General features: G+C 46.2%; 1 protein-coding gene across 1 annotated transcript in view; it reads right to left on the bottom strand.

Annotated features, from left to right (window-relative positions):
- The window catches only part of fam83b (family with sequence similarity 83 member B), a 56,253-nt gene that overhangs the window by 9,084 nt on the left and 27,157 nt on the right, over window positions 1–20,012 (bottom strand). Inside the window, 1 exon segment of the mRNA XM_038800459.1 lies at window positions 2,178–2,302. Coding sequence (XP_038656387.1) covers window positions 2,178–2,302 — 125 coding nt within the window.

Genomic DNA, 20,012 nt, shown 5'->3' with positions numbered 1-20,012 from the left:
AAGACCAAAGCCATTGTCTTGGGTTCACCCCGAGAAAATGTGTTCGCCAGCTCCTGATTCTATCATCTTCCCTAACGACAGTCTGAAGCTGAACCAGATTGTCGACACCCTGGTGCCAAATACAAACCTGCCCTAAAATAAGGGTCCCATCACATGGCTGTACTGTCACTAAGACCGCCCGATTATCACTTCTGTAACATGTCCTGATTTCACTCCTTCCTTAGTTCATCTGCTGCCAAAACCCCATTCATACCCTTCTTACCTCTCTGCTTGACTCTTCCAATGCATTCTTGGCTGGTCTCCTCCATTCTACCATCCGTCAACCTGCGATCATCCAAAACTCTGCTGCCTGTATCCTTGCTCTTCCCAAATCCTGCTCACCCATCACCCCCAAACCTCTCTACCTCTCCTTATTCCTTTCAGAAGCTCCTTAAAAAATAACTATTTGACCGAGCTTTTGGTCATCTGCTCTTTAATTTTCATGTAAGAATAGGGAAATCCCTGGGAATTACAGACCAGTCAGTCTTACGTCTGTGGTGAGCAACATACAGGAAAGGATTCTGAGAGGTAGGATTTATGATTATTTAGAAAAACATAGTTTGATTAAAGATCGTCAGCATGGCTTTGTGAGGGGCAGGTCATGCCTCACAAGCCTCATTGAGTTCTCGGAGGATGTGACGAGACACATTGATGGTCGGGCAGTAGATGTGGCGTATATGGATTTCAGTGAGGTACTTGATTAGGTTCCCATGGTAGACTCATTCAGTAAGTCAGAGACATGGGATACAGGGAAATTTGGCTGTTTGAACAGAATTGGCTGGCTGAACGTAGACAGCGGGTGGTAGTGGATGGAAAGTATTCCGCCTGGAGATCGGTGACCAGTGGTGTCCCGCAGAAATCTGTTCTGGGACCTCTACTTTTTGTGGTTTTTATGAATGACTTGGATGAGGAAGTGGAAGGGAGGGTTAGTAAGTTTGCCGATGATATGAAGGTTGGTGGAGTTGTAGATAGTGTCGAGGGCTGTTGCAGGTTACAACAGAGCATTGACAGAATGCAGAGCTAGGCTGAGAAGTGGCAGATGGAGTTCAACCTAGATAAATGTGAAGTGATTCATTTTGGAAAGTCGAATTTGAATGCTGAAATTGAAATTTAAAGGCAGGATTCTTGGAAGTGTGGAGGAACAGAGGGATCTTGGGGTCCATGTACATAGATCCCTCAAAGTTTTCACCTAGTTTAATAGGGTTGTTAAGAAGGCATATAATGTGTTGGCTTTCATTAACAGGGGGATTGAGTTTAAGAGCAGTTTTGCTGCAGCTTTATAAAACTCTGGTTAGACTACACTTGGAATATTATGTCCAGTTCTGGTCGCCTCTTTATAGGAAGGATGTGGATGCTTTGGAGAGGGTACAGAGGAGATTTACCAGGATGCTGCCTGGACTGGGGGGGCATGTCTAATGAAGAAAGGTTGAGGGAGCTTGGGCTTTTCTCGGAGCGAATAAGGAAGAGAGGTGACTTGATAGAGGTGTACAAGGTGATGAGAGGCATGGATAGAGTGGATAGCCAGAGACTTTTCCCCATGGTGGAAATGGCTGTCACGAGGGGACATAATTTTAAGGTGATTGGAGGAAGGTATAGGGGAGTTGTCAGAGGTAGGTTCTTTACATAGAGAGTGGTGGGTGCGTAGAATCCACTGCCAGCAGAGGTGGTGGAGTCAGAGTCATGAGGGAGCAACTCATGGACAGGCACATTGAAGTGGTGTAGGTTAGGTTGATCTTAGATTGGGATAAATGGTCGGCACATTGTGGGCCGAAGGGCCAGTACTGTGCTGTACTGTTCTATTCTATGTTTTATATGTGATTCAGTGTCAAATCTCACTTTATCACGCTTCTGTGAAGTGTCTTGGGACATTTTGTTCTGTTAATGGCACCATATAAAGGGAGCTGTTTAAGGATGATACACAAACACTGAATCAGAGCCTAAACAGCTATTCCTTAGCCTTTGTGAGAAAAGCAGAACGTGGGCTGTTTTTCATGAGATATTTGCTTACATCACATTACTGGTATTTATTTTTGTGAGCATGGCTAATACTTTTATTCATGACTACCTTATATTTACGCCCTCTAGTTTCAATCTCCCAGAGAAATTGTTGCTGTATGTATAATTATATAGCACGTTACCTGTATGTTCCATAAACCACCGTCTTACAGTCAACCAGAAGAAATTTTTCCATCATCTTCCCATGGAACTTGCTTCCAGATCTGCAAAGGTAATCTAAACCCTTGACTGTCCGAACTCTCATGTTCTGTTAAAGAAGGTGGTTGGAATTAGAAGCATTAGACATTCAACAGCAACAAATTATAATGAAACAGCACATTAGTCTATTAAACATGTTAGCAGATTGAAGTGAAATATCATAATTAAAAATTAAATTAACATCCATCATTGACGCATCTGAGTACATTGGTCACGTCCCTATATATAAATCATCATACATTATTAGGAACTTGCAGGAAACAAGTATTTCTTTCATTCCCAACTTGATTCACCCTGATTTGAACTAATAACAGTCCAAACAAATCTGACACTTCCAAAACTCTTCTTCCTAGCCTCCCATTTTCCTCTATCCATACACTGGAACTCATCGAAAGACTCCACTGCCTATAGCCTACCTGGCACCAAGTCCTCCGCACTCATCAACCCTGTGCTCAGTGGCCTACATGGCATCTAGTCTGGCAACGGTCAATTTTTAAAATGTCTGACCTTTTTTCAAATCTTGCAATGGCCTCACCCTCTCCTTCTCCTTGTAATCTTCTCAAACCCCTTGTTCCTCCACAACATGTGCACACTGGGGTGGGGAGGGGCAGTTGGTGATCGGAGGGCTTGGAAGGAGAGGAGCCCAGGGACGCAGGGGGGAGAAGAGGGTGGGAGGTCAGGGGAAGGGCAGCACGGTAACATTGTGAATAGCACAATTGCTTCACAGCTCCAGGGTCCCGGGTTTGATTCCGGCTTGGGTCACTGTCTGTGTGGAGTCTGCACATCCTCCCTGTGTGGGCGTGGGTTTCCTCCGGGTGCTCCGGTTTCCTCCCACAGTCCAAAGATGTGCAGGTTAGGTGGATTGGCCATGATAAATTGCTCTTAGTGTCCAAAATTGCCCTTAGTGTTGGGTGGGGTCACTTGGTTATGGGAATAGGGTGGAGATGTTGACCTTGGGTAGGGTGCGCTTTCCAAGAGCCGGTGCAGACTCGATGGGCCGAATGGCCTCCTTCTGTACTGTAAATTCTATGATCTATGATTAATAAGATTGGTGAGAGTTGTATGGTAGTGGGGTAGGATGTGGTGCAACTGCAGGCATACTGAATGCAGCAGGTGGATGGTAAGAAACTTTTGACATTTATCTTCTGAATTGTCCTAGGTCTCTGTATTTCTAGTCCAATGACAGTACCACCACATCCCCCTTGATCTTTAACCTCACCGCTTTTGCGCAGTAGCATAGTGATAAGCATTGTTGCTTCAAAGCGGTTCGATTCCCGGCTTGGGTCACTGTCTGTGCGGAGTCTGCACATTCTCCCCGTGTCCTGCGTGGGTTCCCCCAAGTGCAATGGTTTCCTCCCACAAATCCCAAAAGACGTGCTTGTTAGGTGAATTGGATATTCTGAATTCTTCCTCAGTGTACCCGAACAGGCACCAGAGTGTGGCGACTAGGGGCTTTTCACAGTAACTTCACTGCAGTGTTAATATAAGCCTACTTGTGGCACTAATAAAGGTTATTATTATTTTCTCCCTCTCTGATTTCTTTGCTGAACTCCTCCATTTGGCCTGCAAGTGTAGCCCTGAGCTTCGGGATGCGTGCCATTTTAATTTTGTCTGACCTCTCTGACCTCAGCCTCCGACACTGTTCCAATAAGATTCAGCGTAAGCTCAAGGCAATGACCAAAAAAGAGAGATTCTAGCCATTCCCCCTTAATAATAATAATAATCTTTATTGTCACAAGTAGGCTTACATTCAAACTTCAATGAAGTTACTGTGAAAATCCCCTCGTCGCCACATTCCGACGCCTGTTCAGGTACACAGAGGGAGAATTCAGAATGCCCAAATTACCCAACAGCACGTCTTTCAGGTCTTGAGGGAGGAAACCAGAGCACCCGGATGAAATCCACACAGACACTGGGAGAGCGTGCAGGCTCCACACAGGCAGTGACCCAAGTCGGGAATCGAACCTGGGACCCTGGCACCGTGAAGCAACAGTGCTAACCACTGTGCTATCAATGACATTGCATAGTTGAATTCCCCTCCCCATTAACATCCACAGTCTGCATTGACCAGGACCTTAACAGAACCAAATACTGAGGCAACAGGAGCAGATCTGAAGCGAGGTATTCCGCAGTGACCTTGTTATACTCCAACACTTTCCCAACATCTATAAACACAAGTCAAGAATGTGGAGTAGTCTGCACTTGGCGGGATTGATTTGTCCAGTAATAACATCAGCTGGGATTATAACATCATCCAGGCCAAAGCAGCCCATTTGATTGAAATCCCCAGCCACCATTTTAAGTATTCACTCCCTCTGCCACCAGCGAAGTAGCTGCAAAATGTAATATTTCCAAGATGTGCTGCAGCAACTCATCAAGGTTCACGTAACAGCTCCTTCCAAAACCCACAACTCTACCACCCCGAAGAACAAGTACATTAGTAGTATGGGGCAGCACCATCTCCAGTTTCCCTCCCAAGTCATACACCATCTTGACTTGGAAACATATTGTCATTTATCATTGTCGCTGGATCAAATTCTTGGAACTCCCTGTCCGACAGCACTGTGGGAGTACCTACTGCAGCGGTTCAAGGTGGCAGTTCATCACCACCCTCTCAGGGGCAATTAGGGATGTGTATAAATGCTGGTGTAGCCAGGGAAGCCCAAACTCTGAATGAATATAGAAAATGTAAACAATTGGGTAGAAAATGTTGGGTGCCACAGATCAGTTTTGAGCTTTGCATTGCTATCATCAGTAAATCTGATCACCTCTTATTGAGTTTCTGGCTGGAATTTCCTCAGCCCCAGAGAGGAAGTGGACAAGGTGTACGGAATATCCAAAGAGGAATATCAGTCTGGCTCCCCAATGTGTCTCTGCATTGTTGCGTTTTATCCGAGGAAGTCACCCTGCAGCAAAGGATACCCACTGAGCACTGGTGGGGAGCCAATTAAATGTATAAATAGCCGTTATTTCACCAGCCCAATGAAATATTTGCAATGCGGTCCAGGTCTCGGGCAGTGTCAGGAGCTCAGCATCTCAGAGCTGCCAAAACACACAGCCGGGAGTCATCACTGTTGCAACTGACATTGAGGTCAATTACTGGGGCAAAACAGCAAGGTGCAGAGCAGGACTAAATAAATTAACAAATTAATCAGGAACAGATAAGAAGGCAGAATAACATGTATAAATCCTGCAGGGAGAGCGGTGAAGGGGCTCACTGGGAGGAATACAGAACATACAGAAACTTAACGAGAGCAACAAAGAAGGATGTGTAAAAACTTTAGCTGTAGAAATAAATCTAACAGTAAGGAAATATTTCAGTTGTTCAACTGAGAAGGTAGGTGAAGACACCTGAACAAAGTAGAATCTGAGGATGAGTGCAAAGTAATCAGCATAATTATTATAATGAGGGGAGGTGCTGGCACAGTGGTATTGCCGCTTGACTAGTAATCCACAGAGACCCAGGGAAATGCTCTGGGGACCAGTTTCAAATCCCACCCCTGCAGATGGTGTAAGTTAAACTCAGTAAAACATCTGGAATTAAAAGTCTAATGACAGTGAACCATTGTCGATTGTCATAAAAACCCATCTGGTTCATGAATGGCCTTTCGGGAAGGAAATCTGCTGTCCTTACCTGGTCTGGCCTACATGTGACTCCAGACCCACAGCAATGTGATTGACTCTTAAATGCCCTCTGAAATGGGCAGCCGTACTCAAACATCAAAAAGGAATGAAACTGGACAGACTACCCAGCATCGACCGAGGCACCGGAAATAACAACAGCAAGCACAGCCCTGTCGATCATGCAAATTCCTCACGGACTATTTAAGCAACAGCCTGACATAGTTATACTCATGGAATCATACCTTTCAGACAATGTCCCACACATCATTATCACCATCCACGGGTATGTCCTATCCCACCAGCAGGACAGACCCAGCAGACATAGCGCACACCGCTTGGAAGAACCAGGGATCTTCCGTGCCAGGGATCAGGCCCAGGGTGCCCTATCCTTATCAGGTAGAGTGCGGGGGGCTGTGGTCTCACCTGTGCTACAGGTGAATTGGGGGCGGGGGTCACATTTTAAAATGCCACCCCAATCTTTTCCTCCACTGATGAGCTCTGCTCGCTCGATGTTGGAAATGCAACTGAGTGCGGCCTCGGCAAGTCGTTGCCTGTTGTGGCTCAAAAAACAATAGAGCGCCGTTAGATAGCGGGGTCGTTCTCGACGGTTACCCCTCTAATCCCGCCCCGAACGGGATACTTTTTTCCCCGTTAGATTGCAGGGGTGCCCTCTATATATTTCTGACATTCCTTCAAAATATAACACACTCAATCGCACGACCAATCCTATCTCTTGTTTGACGCTGAATGCGGAGATAGCCTGATAATTTTAAAAAAAAATTTTTTTTTTTGTTTAAATTTAGATTACCCAATTATTTTTTCCAATTAAGGGGCAATTTAGCGTGGCCAATCCACCTACTCTGCACATTTTTGGGTTGTGGGGGCGAAACCCACGCAGACACGGGGAGAATGTGCAAACTCCACACGGACAGTGACCCAGGGCCAGGATCGAACCTGGGACCTCAGCGCCGTGAGGCGGTTGTGCTAACCACTAGGCCACCATGCTGCCCTGATAGCCTGATAATTGACTGCCTCCTTTATGTTCATGCCACAGGCCATAGCACTAACATAGGTGGGATCAGGACCCGGAAATGGTACCATCTCCCAAGAATTCTAACATTACTGAAGATTTTGGACTCAGAGTCTAGTTTATGTAAATGAAAAATATTGGAGGTCCCAACACCAAACTCCTTAATATTTCCCACCTAACACCACCTACATTTACTTATTGTATGCTACGCATCAATTAGTTTCTTATCCACGGTAGCACAGTGATTAGCACTGTTTCTTCACAGCTCCAGGGTTCCAGGTTCGATTCTTGGCTTAGGTCACTGTCTGTGCGAAGTCTGCACATTCTCCCCGTGTCTGCGTGGGTTTCCTCTGGGTGCTCCGGTTTCCTCCCACAGTCCAAAGATGCACAGGTTAGGTGGATTGACCATGCTAAATTACCCAAAGTGTCCGAAAAGGTTAGGTGGCGTTACTGAGTCAAGGGGGGAGTTGTGGGCTTAAGTAGGATGCTCTTTCCAAGGGCCGGTGCAGACTCGATAGGCCGAATGGCCTCCTTCTGAACTGTAAATTCTATAATGATTAATTCTGAGAGATTAGAATCCCCAACAGCTTTCAGCTTTCATCAGTAGAATGATCAGGAATCTTGTCAAATGCCTTTTTGGAACTCTAGGCTTACTGAATGTAAAATGTCTCTTGGGTGGCATTGTAAAATGGTTGACAGAAAAACAGTGACGTATTTTGAAACTCTTCTGATTTCTTATTTCTGTTGACTTTAAAAAGAAAAACAAGTCAGGTAGGGTGCACCATAAGTTGTTAATGCACTATTTCCCATTTCACACGCTGTAACACAAGGTAAAGAAGTACCCCAGTGCGTCTGGATATGTATACATCATCAATAACAGATGACAGGAAGGAAGAGGGCTCTTTTTGTGTTATGCAACAAGAACAGCAACATGAATCACCAGGTGAGTCCATTCAAAATAGTGCCGCGGGATCATTTATGTTCACTTGGGAGAGCAAGCAGGGTGTTGTCCCTTGGTTTAACACTTTATTGGAAACATGGCACTCCCTTGTACTGCAGGGCGGGGGAGGTGGGCCCGTCAGCCTGGACTTTGTGCTCGAGTCTCTGGAATGGAGTGTGAGCCACAATATTCTGACTCAGAGATGGGAGACAAACCCACTGAGGTACAGTTGAACCGATTCCATAGCTGCCCGGGAACAGCTCAACTAGAGGGGCTAGTTCTGCAAAGCAAGTTTTCAGTGCTACTGCTGAGATAGTCTGTGTTGTGTCCAGTGAACTCAGCTGCTTCTCAATGCCATGTGGAGTGAACGGAATTGGCTAGATGCAGGGATCAGTGATGGTGGGAAGCCTGGGAGATCCGCACAGTCATTGCAATCTGCCTTGATTCAGTCTTGCACACACATACAGGGTTCGACCATGGTTGACACATGGATTGTGTCTCCCATTGCTTTCCTATATCCCTCTCCTATTATTTGCTTGATTGTTCACTATCATTCTCAACTGGATATGATGAAGCTACAGACATATGCCTGCATTAACTTTCTGTATGACCACTTAACTCTGCCTATAGCCTGCTGCTTTTTATGTTTGGCAGATATCTTGGTGGGGTAGATTCATTAGGTTTTAACATTTTTCTAAAGCTATGTCTGGTGTTGTGTCTGACGCCTCCTTCTGCATTCCCAATTGGGCTAAGTGTCCTTGCTGGAAGGCGTTAGAGTACAGGAACATAAGGGCAGGTGTAGGCTATTCAGCCCTGTTAAGAACTGGGGAAAAACAAGAAAAAAAAAGCAAACTAAAAACAGAGAGTTGATTAGAGGCAGACATCTGGGGAAATGATGAGATGCAAATTCGCCTATCAGTGGAAAACAAGTCATATGTGTGATTAGAGAAAACAATGGGGTTATAGAGGTGGTAATTTCAAATTGGAGAGTTATGGAAAAGATTGAATAACATAAAAGGGAATAAATAGTATAACTGTAGAACTAACTAAAGAAAGAGAAAGCAAGAGAAAGCAAACATCAGAAGTGCATCAAGTTTCAGATATAATCTCCTGACAGCCGCAGCCATTTTCAGTCTTCATTGAACATGAAGTCTATTTCCCAGACAAGGACACCTTAACCTGGTTGTGGTAATTACTTGCTGGATTTAGCTCATAAAAGGTACTTAAAATTGGATGTTGTTTGGAAAAAGGGGTGTCTCAGAGTTTAGGTGCAGTCAGAAGTCTCACAACACCAGGTTAAAGTCCAACAATTTATTTGAAATCACAAGCTTTCGGAACGCAGCTCCTTCATCGGGTGAAGGTGGTGTTGAAGGAGCAGTGCTCCAAAAGTTTGTGATTTTAAATAAATCATTGGACTTTAACTTTTTGTGTTGTGAGACTTCTTATTGTGCCCACCCCAGCCCAGTGCCGGCATCTCCACACCAAGGTTCAGGGAAATATAGGTAGTTGAGGATCAATGGATAGTTTCATGCAAAGTTATATGTATATAGTCATCAGTATACTTAAGCGTCATAGCGTATTCTAGTCCTTCTTGTCAAGTCAATTGTTCACACAATGACTGGGTTGTACACCATTCCTCACATTATACCCCAAAAAATCACATACATCATGAACTGGTGCTCCAAGTTCCGCCATCGGGGTTTTGGGACAGCCTTGCATTTAACATCAGTTTGGTTCATAACAGCTCCTTGAGCCTCTTCTACCATTCACAGCCGATTTGTATCTTAACTCAGCTTGCTCATCTCAGTTCCTTTAACATACTTGCCTCACGAATGTTTACCATTTTCAGTTTTTTGAAGTTTTCAACTGACCTAACCAAACAACTTTCCAGATTTCCACCACCCTTTGTGTGAATACCTGTGTCCTGGCATCACCCCTGAATATAATGGCCCTAATTTGATAGTTACCGTACCTTGTTCTAGACAGCCACTGCCAGAGGAACTAGTTTCTTCCTGTCGAATCAATTTAAACACCCGAATTAGATCACCCCTTCATCTTCTGTGCTCAAGCAAATACAAGCTTTTCCCATGCAAATAGGGCTCAGAATTTAACCCTCTAATCCCCAGCACATTCCAGTGAATTTGCATTCATCCCTCTCCGGAGATGCAGAACTGAATGCAGTACTGCAAAAGTGATCAAACCAGAGCGGTATACAACTGGAGCGTAGTGTCCACCCTTTTTGTGTTAATTTCGTTCAACTTTTTTAATGATTGTTTTGTGCCTGCCCAACTCCACTACTTACTGTGTCGCTAACGCAGGGATATCAGCAAATCTGCCTGCTCGGTATTGAGACCACTGCTCATTTTGTACGTGTTCTTACACCTTCGATGTATTGGACATAATTTCAATGTTTGGAGATGGCACAGAAATGTACCCATCTAACCTGCATTTATTTGGACTGTGGGAGGAAACTAGAGCTCATGGAAGAACCCACGCAGACATGGGGAGAAAGTGCAAACTCCACACAGTCACCCATGGCCGGAATTGAACCCGGGTCCCTAGTGCTGTGAGGCAGCAAAAGACTGAATAAAAGTATACCAGATCCTTGGCTTTATAAACAGGTGCACGGAGTACAACAGCAAAGAAGTTATGCTTTATAAAAGAACATTTGTACATATACGTCAAGGTCCAATTTGCAGAGCTACAGGGAAAGAGAAAGGGAGTCAAACTAGTTTAATAGCTTTCATAGACATGACAGGAATGATGGGCTGAGTGGCCTCCTTCTCTATTGTATTGCATATAACTTTAAGATTGGTATCATACTGGGATTGTCTTATTTTTTTCTATTATTTGTAAATCTTGTGAGTGGCCCACTGGCCTCCCACCCGTGGGACATTAGCGAATTATTCTGACACCATCTGGCATATTTCCTCATTATTGCTAGCCCACAGATTCGCAGCGCATTTAATTCAGTTTCATAACTGGCCATGACAGAATTTGAATCCTGGCCTGATAGTCCAGTTACTATAATTAATGCACAAATTAATATTCAATCATGTGAAGCATGATTATGGACAAAATCAGCTCATTCAGGAGCCAGCATCTTGAGAGAATTCTATCACAGTGCAGCCAGATGTTGCAAAATTAGCTCCGCTATTTGATGTGCTTTGATAAAGGATCTACGTGACACTTTTCAATGGATTTTCTTAACAACATCTATGCTGACTTAATTTCTCTTTAATGAAAGGAAGCCACATTGCAGATTGGGATGCAGGCTGCCATCCAAAGCTGGCATGTCATCTCTACATTCTGCTTCGATGCATACATCCGATTGTACAAATTGATTACCGTGGCGCAAGATAAGAGTTAGTGGTCAGCAGCTGTTGATCCACAAGCAAGGGAGGCTATTACTCCCTATGTAGGAGGGTTTTTAAGAGGATGCAGACATTTCTGATTCTTACTCGTTCTTGGGATGTGGGTGTTGCTGGCTGGGCCAGCATTTCTTACCTATCCTTGAACTGAGTGGCCACTTCATGAAAATGAAAATCGCTTATTGTCACGAGTAGACTTCAATGAAGTTACTGTGAAAAGTCCCTAGTCGCCACATTCCGGCGCCTGTCCGGGGAGGCTGGTACGGGAATTGTAACGTGCTGCTGGCCTGCTTGGTCTGCTTTAAAAGCCAGTGATTTAGCCAAGTGAGCTAAACCAGCCCCTTTAGAGGGGAGCAGTTAAGAGTCAACCAGCTCACTGTGTGGGTCTGCAGTCAAATGTAGGCCAGACCAGGTAATGATGGCAGATTTCCTTTTCTAAAGGATATTAGTGAACCAGATGTGTTTTTCGATAATTGTCAATGGTTTCATGGTCATCAATAGACTTTTAATTCCAGATTTTTACTGAATTAAAATTTCATCACCTGCCACAGTGGAATTCGAACCCGCGACCCCAGAGTATTATCCTGGGTCTCTGGTTTACTAATGACAATACCACTACGTCACCGCCTGCCCTTGGAGTAAACATTCTGGGATTCCATTTCACAAATAGTGTTTAGCAGGCAGCCTATGGCTTATCAGGATAACTGTGGCTTCATGAAAACCCAGACGTATGGCTCAAAAGGCAAGACGTCTTGCATACTTGTCCCAGTTTGGGATTTTGGAAAATGAACACCTCAATTATGTCAATTAGTAAAAAATGCACCATGCAATCAACTGGCTCCAAACTGGGATAACTTTCAAAAATTCTTTCTCTTTGTCATTGTGCCATCAATTTGTGCACAAACATTCCAAAACAGATCATTCACTCAAACACCTGCGCCAGCAATATGGTGACTCCAATTAGACAACAAAGTGTGTTATTTGCATTTCCAGCGCTGGCTCTTCGAAATGATTTGCTGATTTTGAGTGATATTATCTTGCAGTCAACAGCCACTGTGCAAATTATATTTGTGGTGAGTGACTTCACAGGCTGATCGTTAGTTTCACATTATGTAAGTATTTTCAAAATAGAATGTCATAGAATTTACAGTGCAGAAGGAGGCTATTCGTCGCATCGAGTCTGCACCATCCCTTGGAAAGGGCACCCTACCCAAGCCCACACTTCCACCCTCCCTGTAACCCCGGAACCCTACCCAAACTTTTTGAACACTAAGGGAAATTCAGCATGGCCAATCCACCTCACCTGCACGTCTTTGGACTGTGGGAGGGAACCACAGCATTCGGAGGAAACCCACGCAGACAGGGAGAACGTGCACACTCCGCACAGACAGTGACCCAAGCCAGGAATCGAACCTGGGACCCTGGAGCTGTGAAGCAACTGTGCTGACCACTATATAGTTTGTCACGCAGTTGATATGCTGGAATCAACCCCCAGTTTTTGTTGAGACACAGAGGCCGGAATTCTCCCTTCTGGCGACTGTCCCCACGCTGGCCGCAAAACCGGCGGCAACCACTCCGTTGTCAACAGCCCCCAAAAGTAAGGAATTCTCCTTACGTTCGGGGGTGAGATGGACACCGGAGGGGTTGGCACCAGTCAAGCCAGCGCAGAAGGGATGACGCAAGTTTGCGCTTGCGCAGACCGGCCGGCGTATTACTGTGTATGCGCATGGGATCTCTTCTCCGCACCGACCTCCGGGCAATATGGCGGATCCCTACAGGGGCCCGGCGCAGAGGAAAAAAGTGCCCCCATGGAACAAGCCGGCCGCAGATTGGTGGACACCGATTGCGGGCCAGGTCACCGTGGGGGCCCTCCCGGGGTTGGATCTCCCCGCGCCCACCCCGTGGACTGCCCACACATACTCACCTGCCAGGTCCCGCCGTGCGTGAGGTGAGTAATTCACGCCGGCGGGACTGGACAAAACTGGACGGCTGCTCGGCTCATTGGGGCCTGGAGAATCGCCGGGGGGTCCACTGTCAACGGCCCCCGACCAGTGTGGCGGGAATCCCACCGCCGCCCAAAAAACGGCAGCGGAGAATCGGGCAGCTGGAGTCGGGGCATCGGGGTGGGATTCACGCCTCCCCCCGAGGATTCTCCAAACAGGAGGGGGGGGGGGGGGGGGGGGGGGGGTTGGAGAATTCTGGTCCTAGTTTTAGATACTTTCCTGTTCCTGTTCCTCATCACCATGCTGTGACTGGACAACATTGTCAAAAGGCATGGGAACAGCTTCCTTGGGTTCACAAAGTCCATCCAGCTCTCCCTCACCAACACCTTGTCCGGCCCTTCTACTGCATGTATTGTCAGCCTCTTTGTCTGACGTCTAGGCTGTTTAGCACAGGGCTAAATCGCTGGCTTTAAAAGCAGACCAGGGCAGGCCAGCAGCACGGTTCAATTCCTGTACCAGCCTCCCCGAACAGGTGCCGGAATGTGGCGACTAGGGGCTTTTCACAGTAACTTCATTTGGAGCGTACTTGTGACAATAAGCCATTTTCATTTCACTTCAAGACTGACGGCATCACCTTCGTCTTTAACCGCAAACTCTGCAGCGTTGTCACTATTTATGTCTCCCTCTACAGTCCTGCTCTTAGAGGGAACCTGAGCACATGCGAAGCGAAAGATCCCTTGGAACCATTGTTTTTCATCACCCTGGACAGGGATTCTATGGAGTGTCTTTTGATACTTTCCTTCCTGACAGATGATCCGGGTGAGTCTCATTACAGATGCGCCTGCTCCAGGAACGTAAACCACCCTGTTCCTGGGATTTGGGACGTGGTTGATACCAAGTGCTGCAGGTTGGAGAGAATTCCACTCTCCTATTCTTTGGATGCATGCTGGAAAACAACTGGGGCTAAGAGATTTTAAGGAGGGAGGAACAAGGTTCCTTGTGTAGTGATTGGTAAATAGTATTACATGTACCTTTCAGTGTCATTAAGGCCAATCAGTGCAAATTCAGTGATCCAGTGCCCCGAGTGGTCAGTTACCCTCGAAGCCAGATGATGCCAACCGGTGTACACGTTGGTGTACCATGAAGGCCCCACAAGGGTGCCGCAAAATAAGGTTTAAAATGATTACACATTAATGTAACTAAACTAAATCTAATCTTCGTTTTCAACTCTGTGCTCCAAGCCCGATGAACCTTGGGCTTCTCGTGCATGCTCCGGCTGGGAGTGGGCTGCACATGCGTGGTTTGGAATTTTTAACATTGGGCATGTGCATGATCCTAACCGATGTAAAACAAAATCTGAACTGTACATGTGTGGCCTTTTCCCGGTCACCGCATGCACGGTTCGGATTACCAACATAAAAAATTCAGTACAGTGCATGTGCAACCCTTTCCTGGCTGACGCATGCACAGGAGATCCCAGTTACCTTGGGAATTGAAGATGCTGAACATGGAGTTGAAGCCAAAGGCTGCGCCTGCACAAAAAAAATAAGGGCGCAAAAGCCTGGGGAAAGCAAGGGGGAATAGGAGAGGTTGAAAAATAAACAGAAGAGAGGGAGAAGCAAAACAAAACAATGTTCCCAGGAAGGCATGCTCTGGGTCAGTGTGATTTTCCAATGCTGAGTTAGTCATAGAATTTTAATAGTCATAGAATTTACAGTGCAGAAGGAGGCCATTCGGCCCATCGAGTCTGCACCAGCTCTTGGAAAGAGCACCCTACCCAAGGTCAACACCTCCACCCTAAGCCCATAACCCAGTAACCCCGCCCAACACTAAGGGCAATTTTGGACACTAAGGGCAATTTATCATGGCCAATCCACCTAACCTGCACATCTTTGGACTGTGGGAGGAAACCGGAGCACCCGGAGGAAACCCACGCACACATGGGGAGGACGTGCAGGCTCCGCACAGACAGTGACCCAAGCCGGAATCGAACCTGGGACCCTGGAGCTGTGAAGCATTCGTGCTATCCACAAAGCTACCGTGCTGCCTTAGCTACTGCTGGAAGCTGCAGGATGGAGAGAGAGAGGCGGATTGATCCGAATGAGCAACTTGATGAAGGTGTTGAAGAAATGCTTTTGCAGATTGCTGGTGATTTTATTATAAGTGTGCTGAGTGCTGCATGTCGGCTAACATGTCATGGCCAGTCAGACATGCTGGACACTGAGGCTATTTTACTGCTCCTTGAACACAAGTGGTGCTGCAGGTTGTGTTTGCTGCTTGCTGCTGCTTGTAGCTGCAAATGCCTTGAGGCTGCTGTTTCCTTCCTTTTCTGTAGGCTGAAAGGACAATTTTTTTCTAAGACACCTTGAACACTGGACTCAGGGGAATGTATGAGTCCACTCAGATTTGAAGCAAGGAGACACTCCAGAACCTGGTGCACTACATTGAACCAAATAAGCAAACTGATGGAGACGCTGAGGAAATGCTTTTGCAGATTTCTGATGCTTTGGAAGGTGGCGTGGTGAGTGTTGCCTGTGCCTAGCACATCATCATGGGTCAAACATGCTGGAAGTCAAGGATGTTTAACTGCACTTGAGCACCAGTGGAGTATGTGAATGTCAGGATTTGGTTCAGATGCGATTGGGCCATTTGGGAGGGTCTGCACAGCTGTTACTCATGGTGGAGAACGGCACTGATACATGGAACAACCAACAAGTGCGGCATTGATGAACTGTTCATGTCCACAACAAAATTCTGGACATGATAAAACACTCTAAGGCCTAACCTCCATTTCTGTGAGGAACCTGCGAGGGGTGATACCAGGTATTTGTTTTTTTAATGAAAATGAGCTGATATACTTTGATTGGTACCAATATGGAACGTTGGTGTTTCCTTGTTGATTAATGGTTAGTGTGATATGTGGAATGTTACGTAGTTGATTTTTTTAACTCTTTGTTAGTGTTGACCATTTTTGCCAATAAAAAAAACTCAACTCTCAAGTGCCTCCTCAAGGGCACACATGCCATGCCTCAGAGGATGATTAGCGCACTGCATGTCCAGCAAATTATGATGCCTGAACAGTGCCTGAACTCTAGGAGTGTCAGCACCACACAGGCAGCTGCCAACAATCAAACACTAAAGAGCAGGGCTTCACCATTAGGATCCTCTCATGGCCAAAGGGTAAGAATAAGATGAGTAGAGGGTAGCTGAGCAAGGCCTCCCTAATGTTGACCCCAGAAGTACGGGGTCTCTTGGCTCCTGGTGTGACTGGGGGTGAGTATGCAGAGCAAGGTTGTCAGCACAACTGGCTCACTGGAATGCCGGGATAGTCATGATAACGGTGGAGGAGGCTTGGGGGGATTTGAGGGTCCCGGGATTGAAGCCCTAACTGATGGTTGGTCTCTCTCTCCTTCCCCAATTCGTCCAGACATAACTGTTTGCTGGTGTCAATCCCACAGAGACTGCACTCATGTTACTTGTGGCAGCCGAGGCGGACAAACGCCACATTGTCTTCACCTTCCCCACCAAGCTAGTGAAATTAAATTTCCGAATCCCGGCCCAATCCCCGGCCAACTGCACTCCCAAATGGCAGCACTCCCAAGGGGAATGGCAGCTCCCCACCGCCGCTCCCACACCCAGCAGAGAGGCTATAAAATATTTGATTGTCCCTAGATTCAATTTATACCCGGAAAATGTCGTGAATCTCTGGAACAGCGCCATTCTACTCCCCACTGGCACACTCGGTTCCAAAGTATACAATGGCAGATCATTGGAAACCTTGGGTGGGATTCTCCGACCCTCGCTGGGTCAGAGAATCCCTGGGGGTGGGGGGGGGGGCGGTGTGAATCCCGCCCCGTCGCTGGCTGCTGAATTCTCTGGCGCTGTTTCTCGGGTAGGGGCGGGGATCACACCGCACCAGTCAGCGGCCTTTGGCAGTAGCCCACCCCCCCCACAATTCTCCGGGCCCCGATGGGCCGAGCGGCTGCCTGTTTTCAGCCAGTCCGCCGGCGTGAAATGGACATGGTCCATCACGGCGGGACTTGCTTGTCGGCCGCCTATCGGGGTCCTCGGGGCTCGGGAGGGGGGAGCGGGGGGGAGGGGGGGGCAGGGGGGGGGGAGAGGGGGAGCGCGGGGGATCCAGCCCCGGGGGGGGCCCCCACAGAGGCCTGGCCCGTGGTCGGGGCCCACTGATCTGCGTCGGGCCTGTGCCGTGGGAGCACTCTTTCCCTCCGTGCCAGCCTCTGTAGGGCTCCACCATTGGCCGGCGCGGAGAAGAACCCCCCTGCGCATGCAGCAGAACACGCCGGCTCCTTGGACCTGATCTAACATTGGACTGGATGATGGATGAGTTACAACATCTCTCCATTTTCCAGTAGGTCTCGTATCCCTTGATACTCTTGCAGCACTAAACTCCACCATTGTCAGTATTTGAATCCTTGAGTATCTGAGCCTCCGTCCACTGCCTTTTTGAGGAAAAATTGCCACTAACTGTGCTTCCTTCTTTCATTCCTTATTGGAGTAAACGGAATGTTCATATTTCAATCTTTTGTTCTTGATTAAACCACCAAATGAGGTTGTTTATCCACAGCAACTCGATCAAATTCATTTCAAATACCTCGATCACATCAGTCCTCAATCTTCTAAAGGGAATTCAAGCCACGTTTATGCAACCTATCTTTCAGAATTTAATTCAGCAATGAATCTACACTGTATCCCTTTGAGACCAATACATTCATTCCAAGGTGTAGGCCACAAAATGAATACAATGCTGCATGGAAACAGCAGACCATTCAGCCCCTTATGTCTGTCCTGCCATTCAATCAGATCACAGCTGCTCTGTATCGTGGATCAGTGTTTTTCAAATCTTTTTTCCGGCGACCCACTTTTACAAAATGACCGACTCTCATGACCCATGTTGCGTCCACAATAAATTCTGCGCAGTTCCTTTTTAAAATGTCACATTCATTGTTGGCGCTTCTGTATTATCAAATGTAAAGATTGTAAATTTTTTTAAAATTTCAATTGTTTGTTATTTGGAGATCTAAATAACGTCTAATAAAAATCTCTGCTAAGGTGCAGTTTTCCCCTGACTGGGATGGACGGAGTTCCCAAACCCACTGAGCTGAGATCAGAATGGAGTAAACGTGAATCAGCTTCAAAATAATGGACCAATTGAAAGGCAGGAATATCCCCACATGGTACACAGGAATTATCTGCTAAATCTCGTATGTGGTAGCCCTCCGGGAACGGGATGCTGACTGAGGTACTTGTTGGAAACATATTCCAGTGAGAAGTCATTTTTTTCGGGTGGGAGATACAGTCCAAGCAAAAATTAAGAGCGCGAAGCACAGCTGGAAACTAAATCTATGCAGAAGGAGTATCTTCAAGGAATAAATTTAAAGAGAATTGATTTTTCTTTTGGACTCTTTAGTTTTAGTTGCAGGCGCTGACTAACCGCCTTGGAGGCTGCTGGAGGCTGTGTCGGTGACTGTAACAGTAGCCCAAAGGGTCAAGAAAGTCAACGGCACTGCCCCCAACATCAGCTTCATGTGGTCATACACGGTACTGCAGCGAGAATTTACCCAGAGAGAAAATGGGAAAAATGGTCAGGCAATCTTTGGGGATCGTTTTTTGTGACCTATTGGCGACCAATTTTATAACATCCCACAACCCACCTAGAAGATGTTCCAACTAAGCTCAATGAAAACTCAAGGATCAGAAGTTCATCCTTTGAGGAGGCACTTTAACGTCTTCAAGGCTCAACTCTGAGTTCAGCCATTTCAGAATGTGGCCTTCGTTTTGCTTTTTTGCTTTTTGCTATTTTTGTTTTATTTTCTTGTTTTTTTTTTATTTTTTCCCTTCCGGATGGCAGCACTTGATTATTTCATTCCTCGCACCTCTAGACATTTGTATTGATTCTTTATTTGTCCCATTACCACTCCCTTTGGCCTTTTAACAACAACACTGTAATTTAATCTCTCCTGTCTGTGGTGTTCTTTGTTTTGCTTATTTAGGATGATGTGGAGATGCCAGCGTTGGACTGGGGTGAGCACAGTAAGAGGTCTTATAACACCAGGTTAAAGTCCAACAGGTTTGTTTCAAACACTAGCTTTCAAACACTAGAAACAAACCTGTTGGACTTTAACCTGGTGTTGTAAGTTCTTACTTATTTAGAATGGTTGGCGTAGTATTCCACAAAGGCCACAGCGTAGCATAGCTTTTACTTAAACAAAGCTATGATATTATTTACACTACTAAAACTGCGTTTTGACACTTAGTCCAAACACTACTGGGGGCAGCATGGTAGCACAGTGGTTAACACTATGGCTTCACAGTGCCAGGGTCCCAGGTTCGATTCCCGGCTCGGCTCAGTGTCAGTGCGGAGTCTGCACGTTCTCCCTGTGTCTGTGTGGGTTTCCTCCGGGTGCTTCGGTTTCCTCCCACAAGTCCCGAAAGATGTACTGTTAGGTGAATTGGACATTCTGAATTCGCCATCTGTGTACCCGAACAGGCACCGGAATGTGACGACTAGGGGCTTTTCACAGTAACTTAATGTAAACCTAATTGTGACAATAAAGATTATTATTATTAGTCCTTTAGAATGCAGAATGGATCAATACATCTAACTACATTTATCACCACTGGTATAAACTATAATCTAACCTTCTCACACAAACTGCTCTTATTTTTTTTTTTTTAAATTTAGATTACCCAATTATTTTTTCCAATTAAGGGGCAATTTAGCGTGGCCAATCCACCTACTCTGCACATTTTTGGGTTGTGGGGGTGAAACCCACGCAGACACGGGGAGAATGTGCAAACTCCACACAGACAGTGACCCAGAGCCGGGA

Source organism: Scyliorhinus canicula, chromosome 6 (assembly GCF_902713615.1).
Source record: "Scyliorhinus canicula chromosome 6, sScyCan1.1, whole genome shotgun sequence".
Taxonomy (NCBI): Eukaryota; Metazoa; Chordata; class Chondrichthyes; order Carcharhiniformes; family Scyliorhinidae; genus Scyliorhinus; species Scyliorhinus canicula.
The sequence above is the reverse complement of the archived record's forward strand: the minus strand, read 5'-3'. Positions and strand labels throughout refer to the sequence as shown.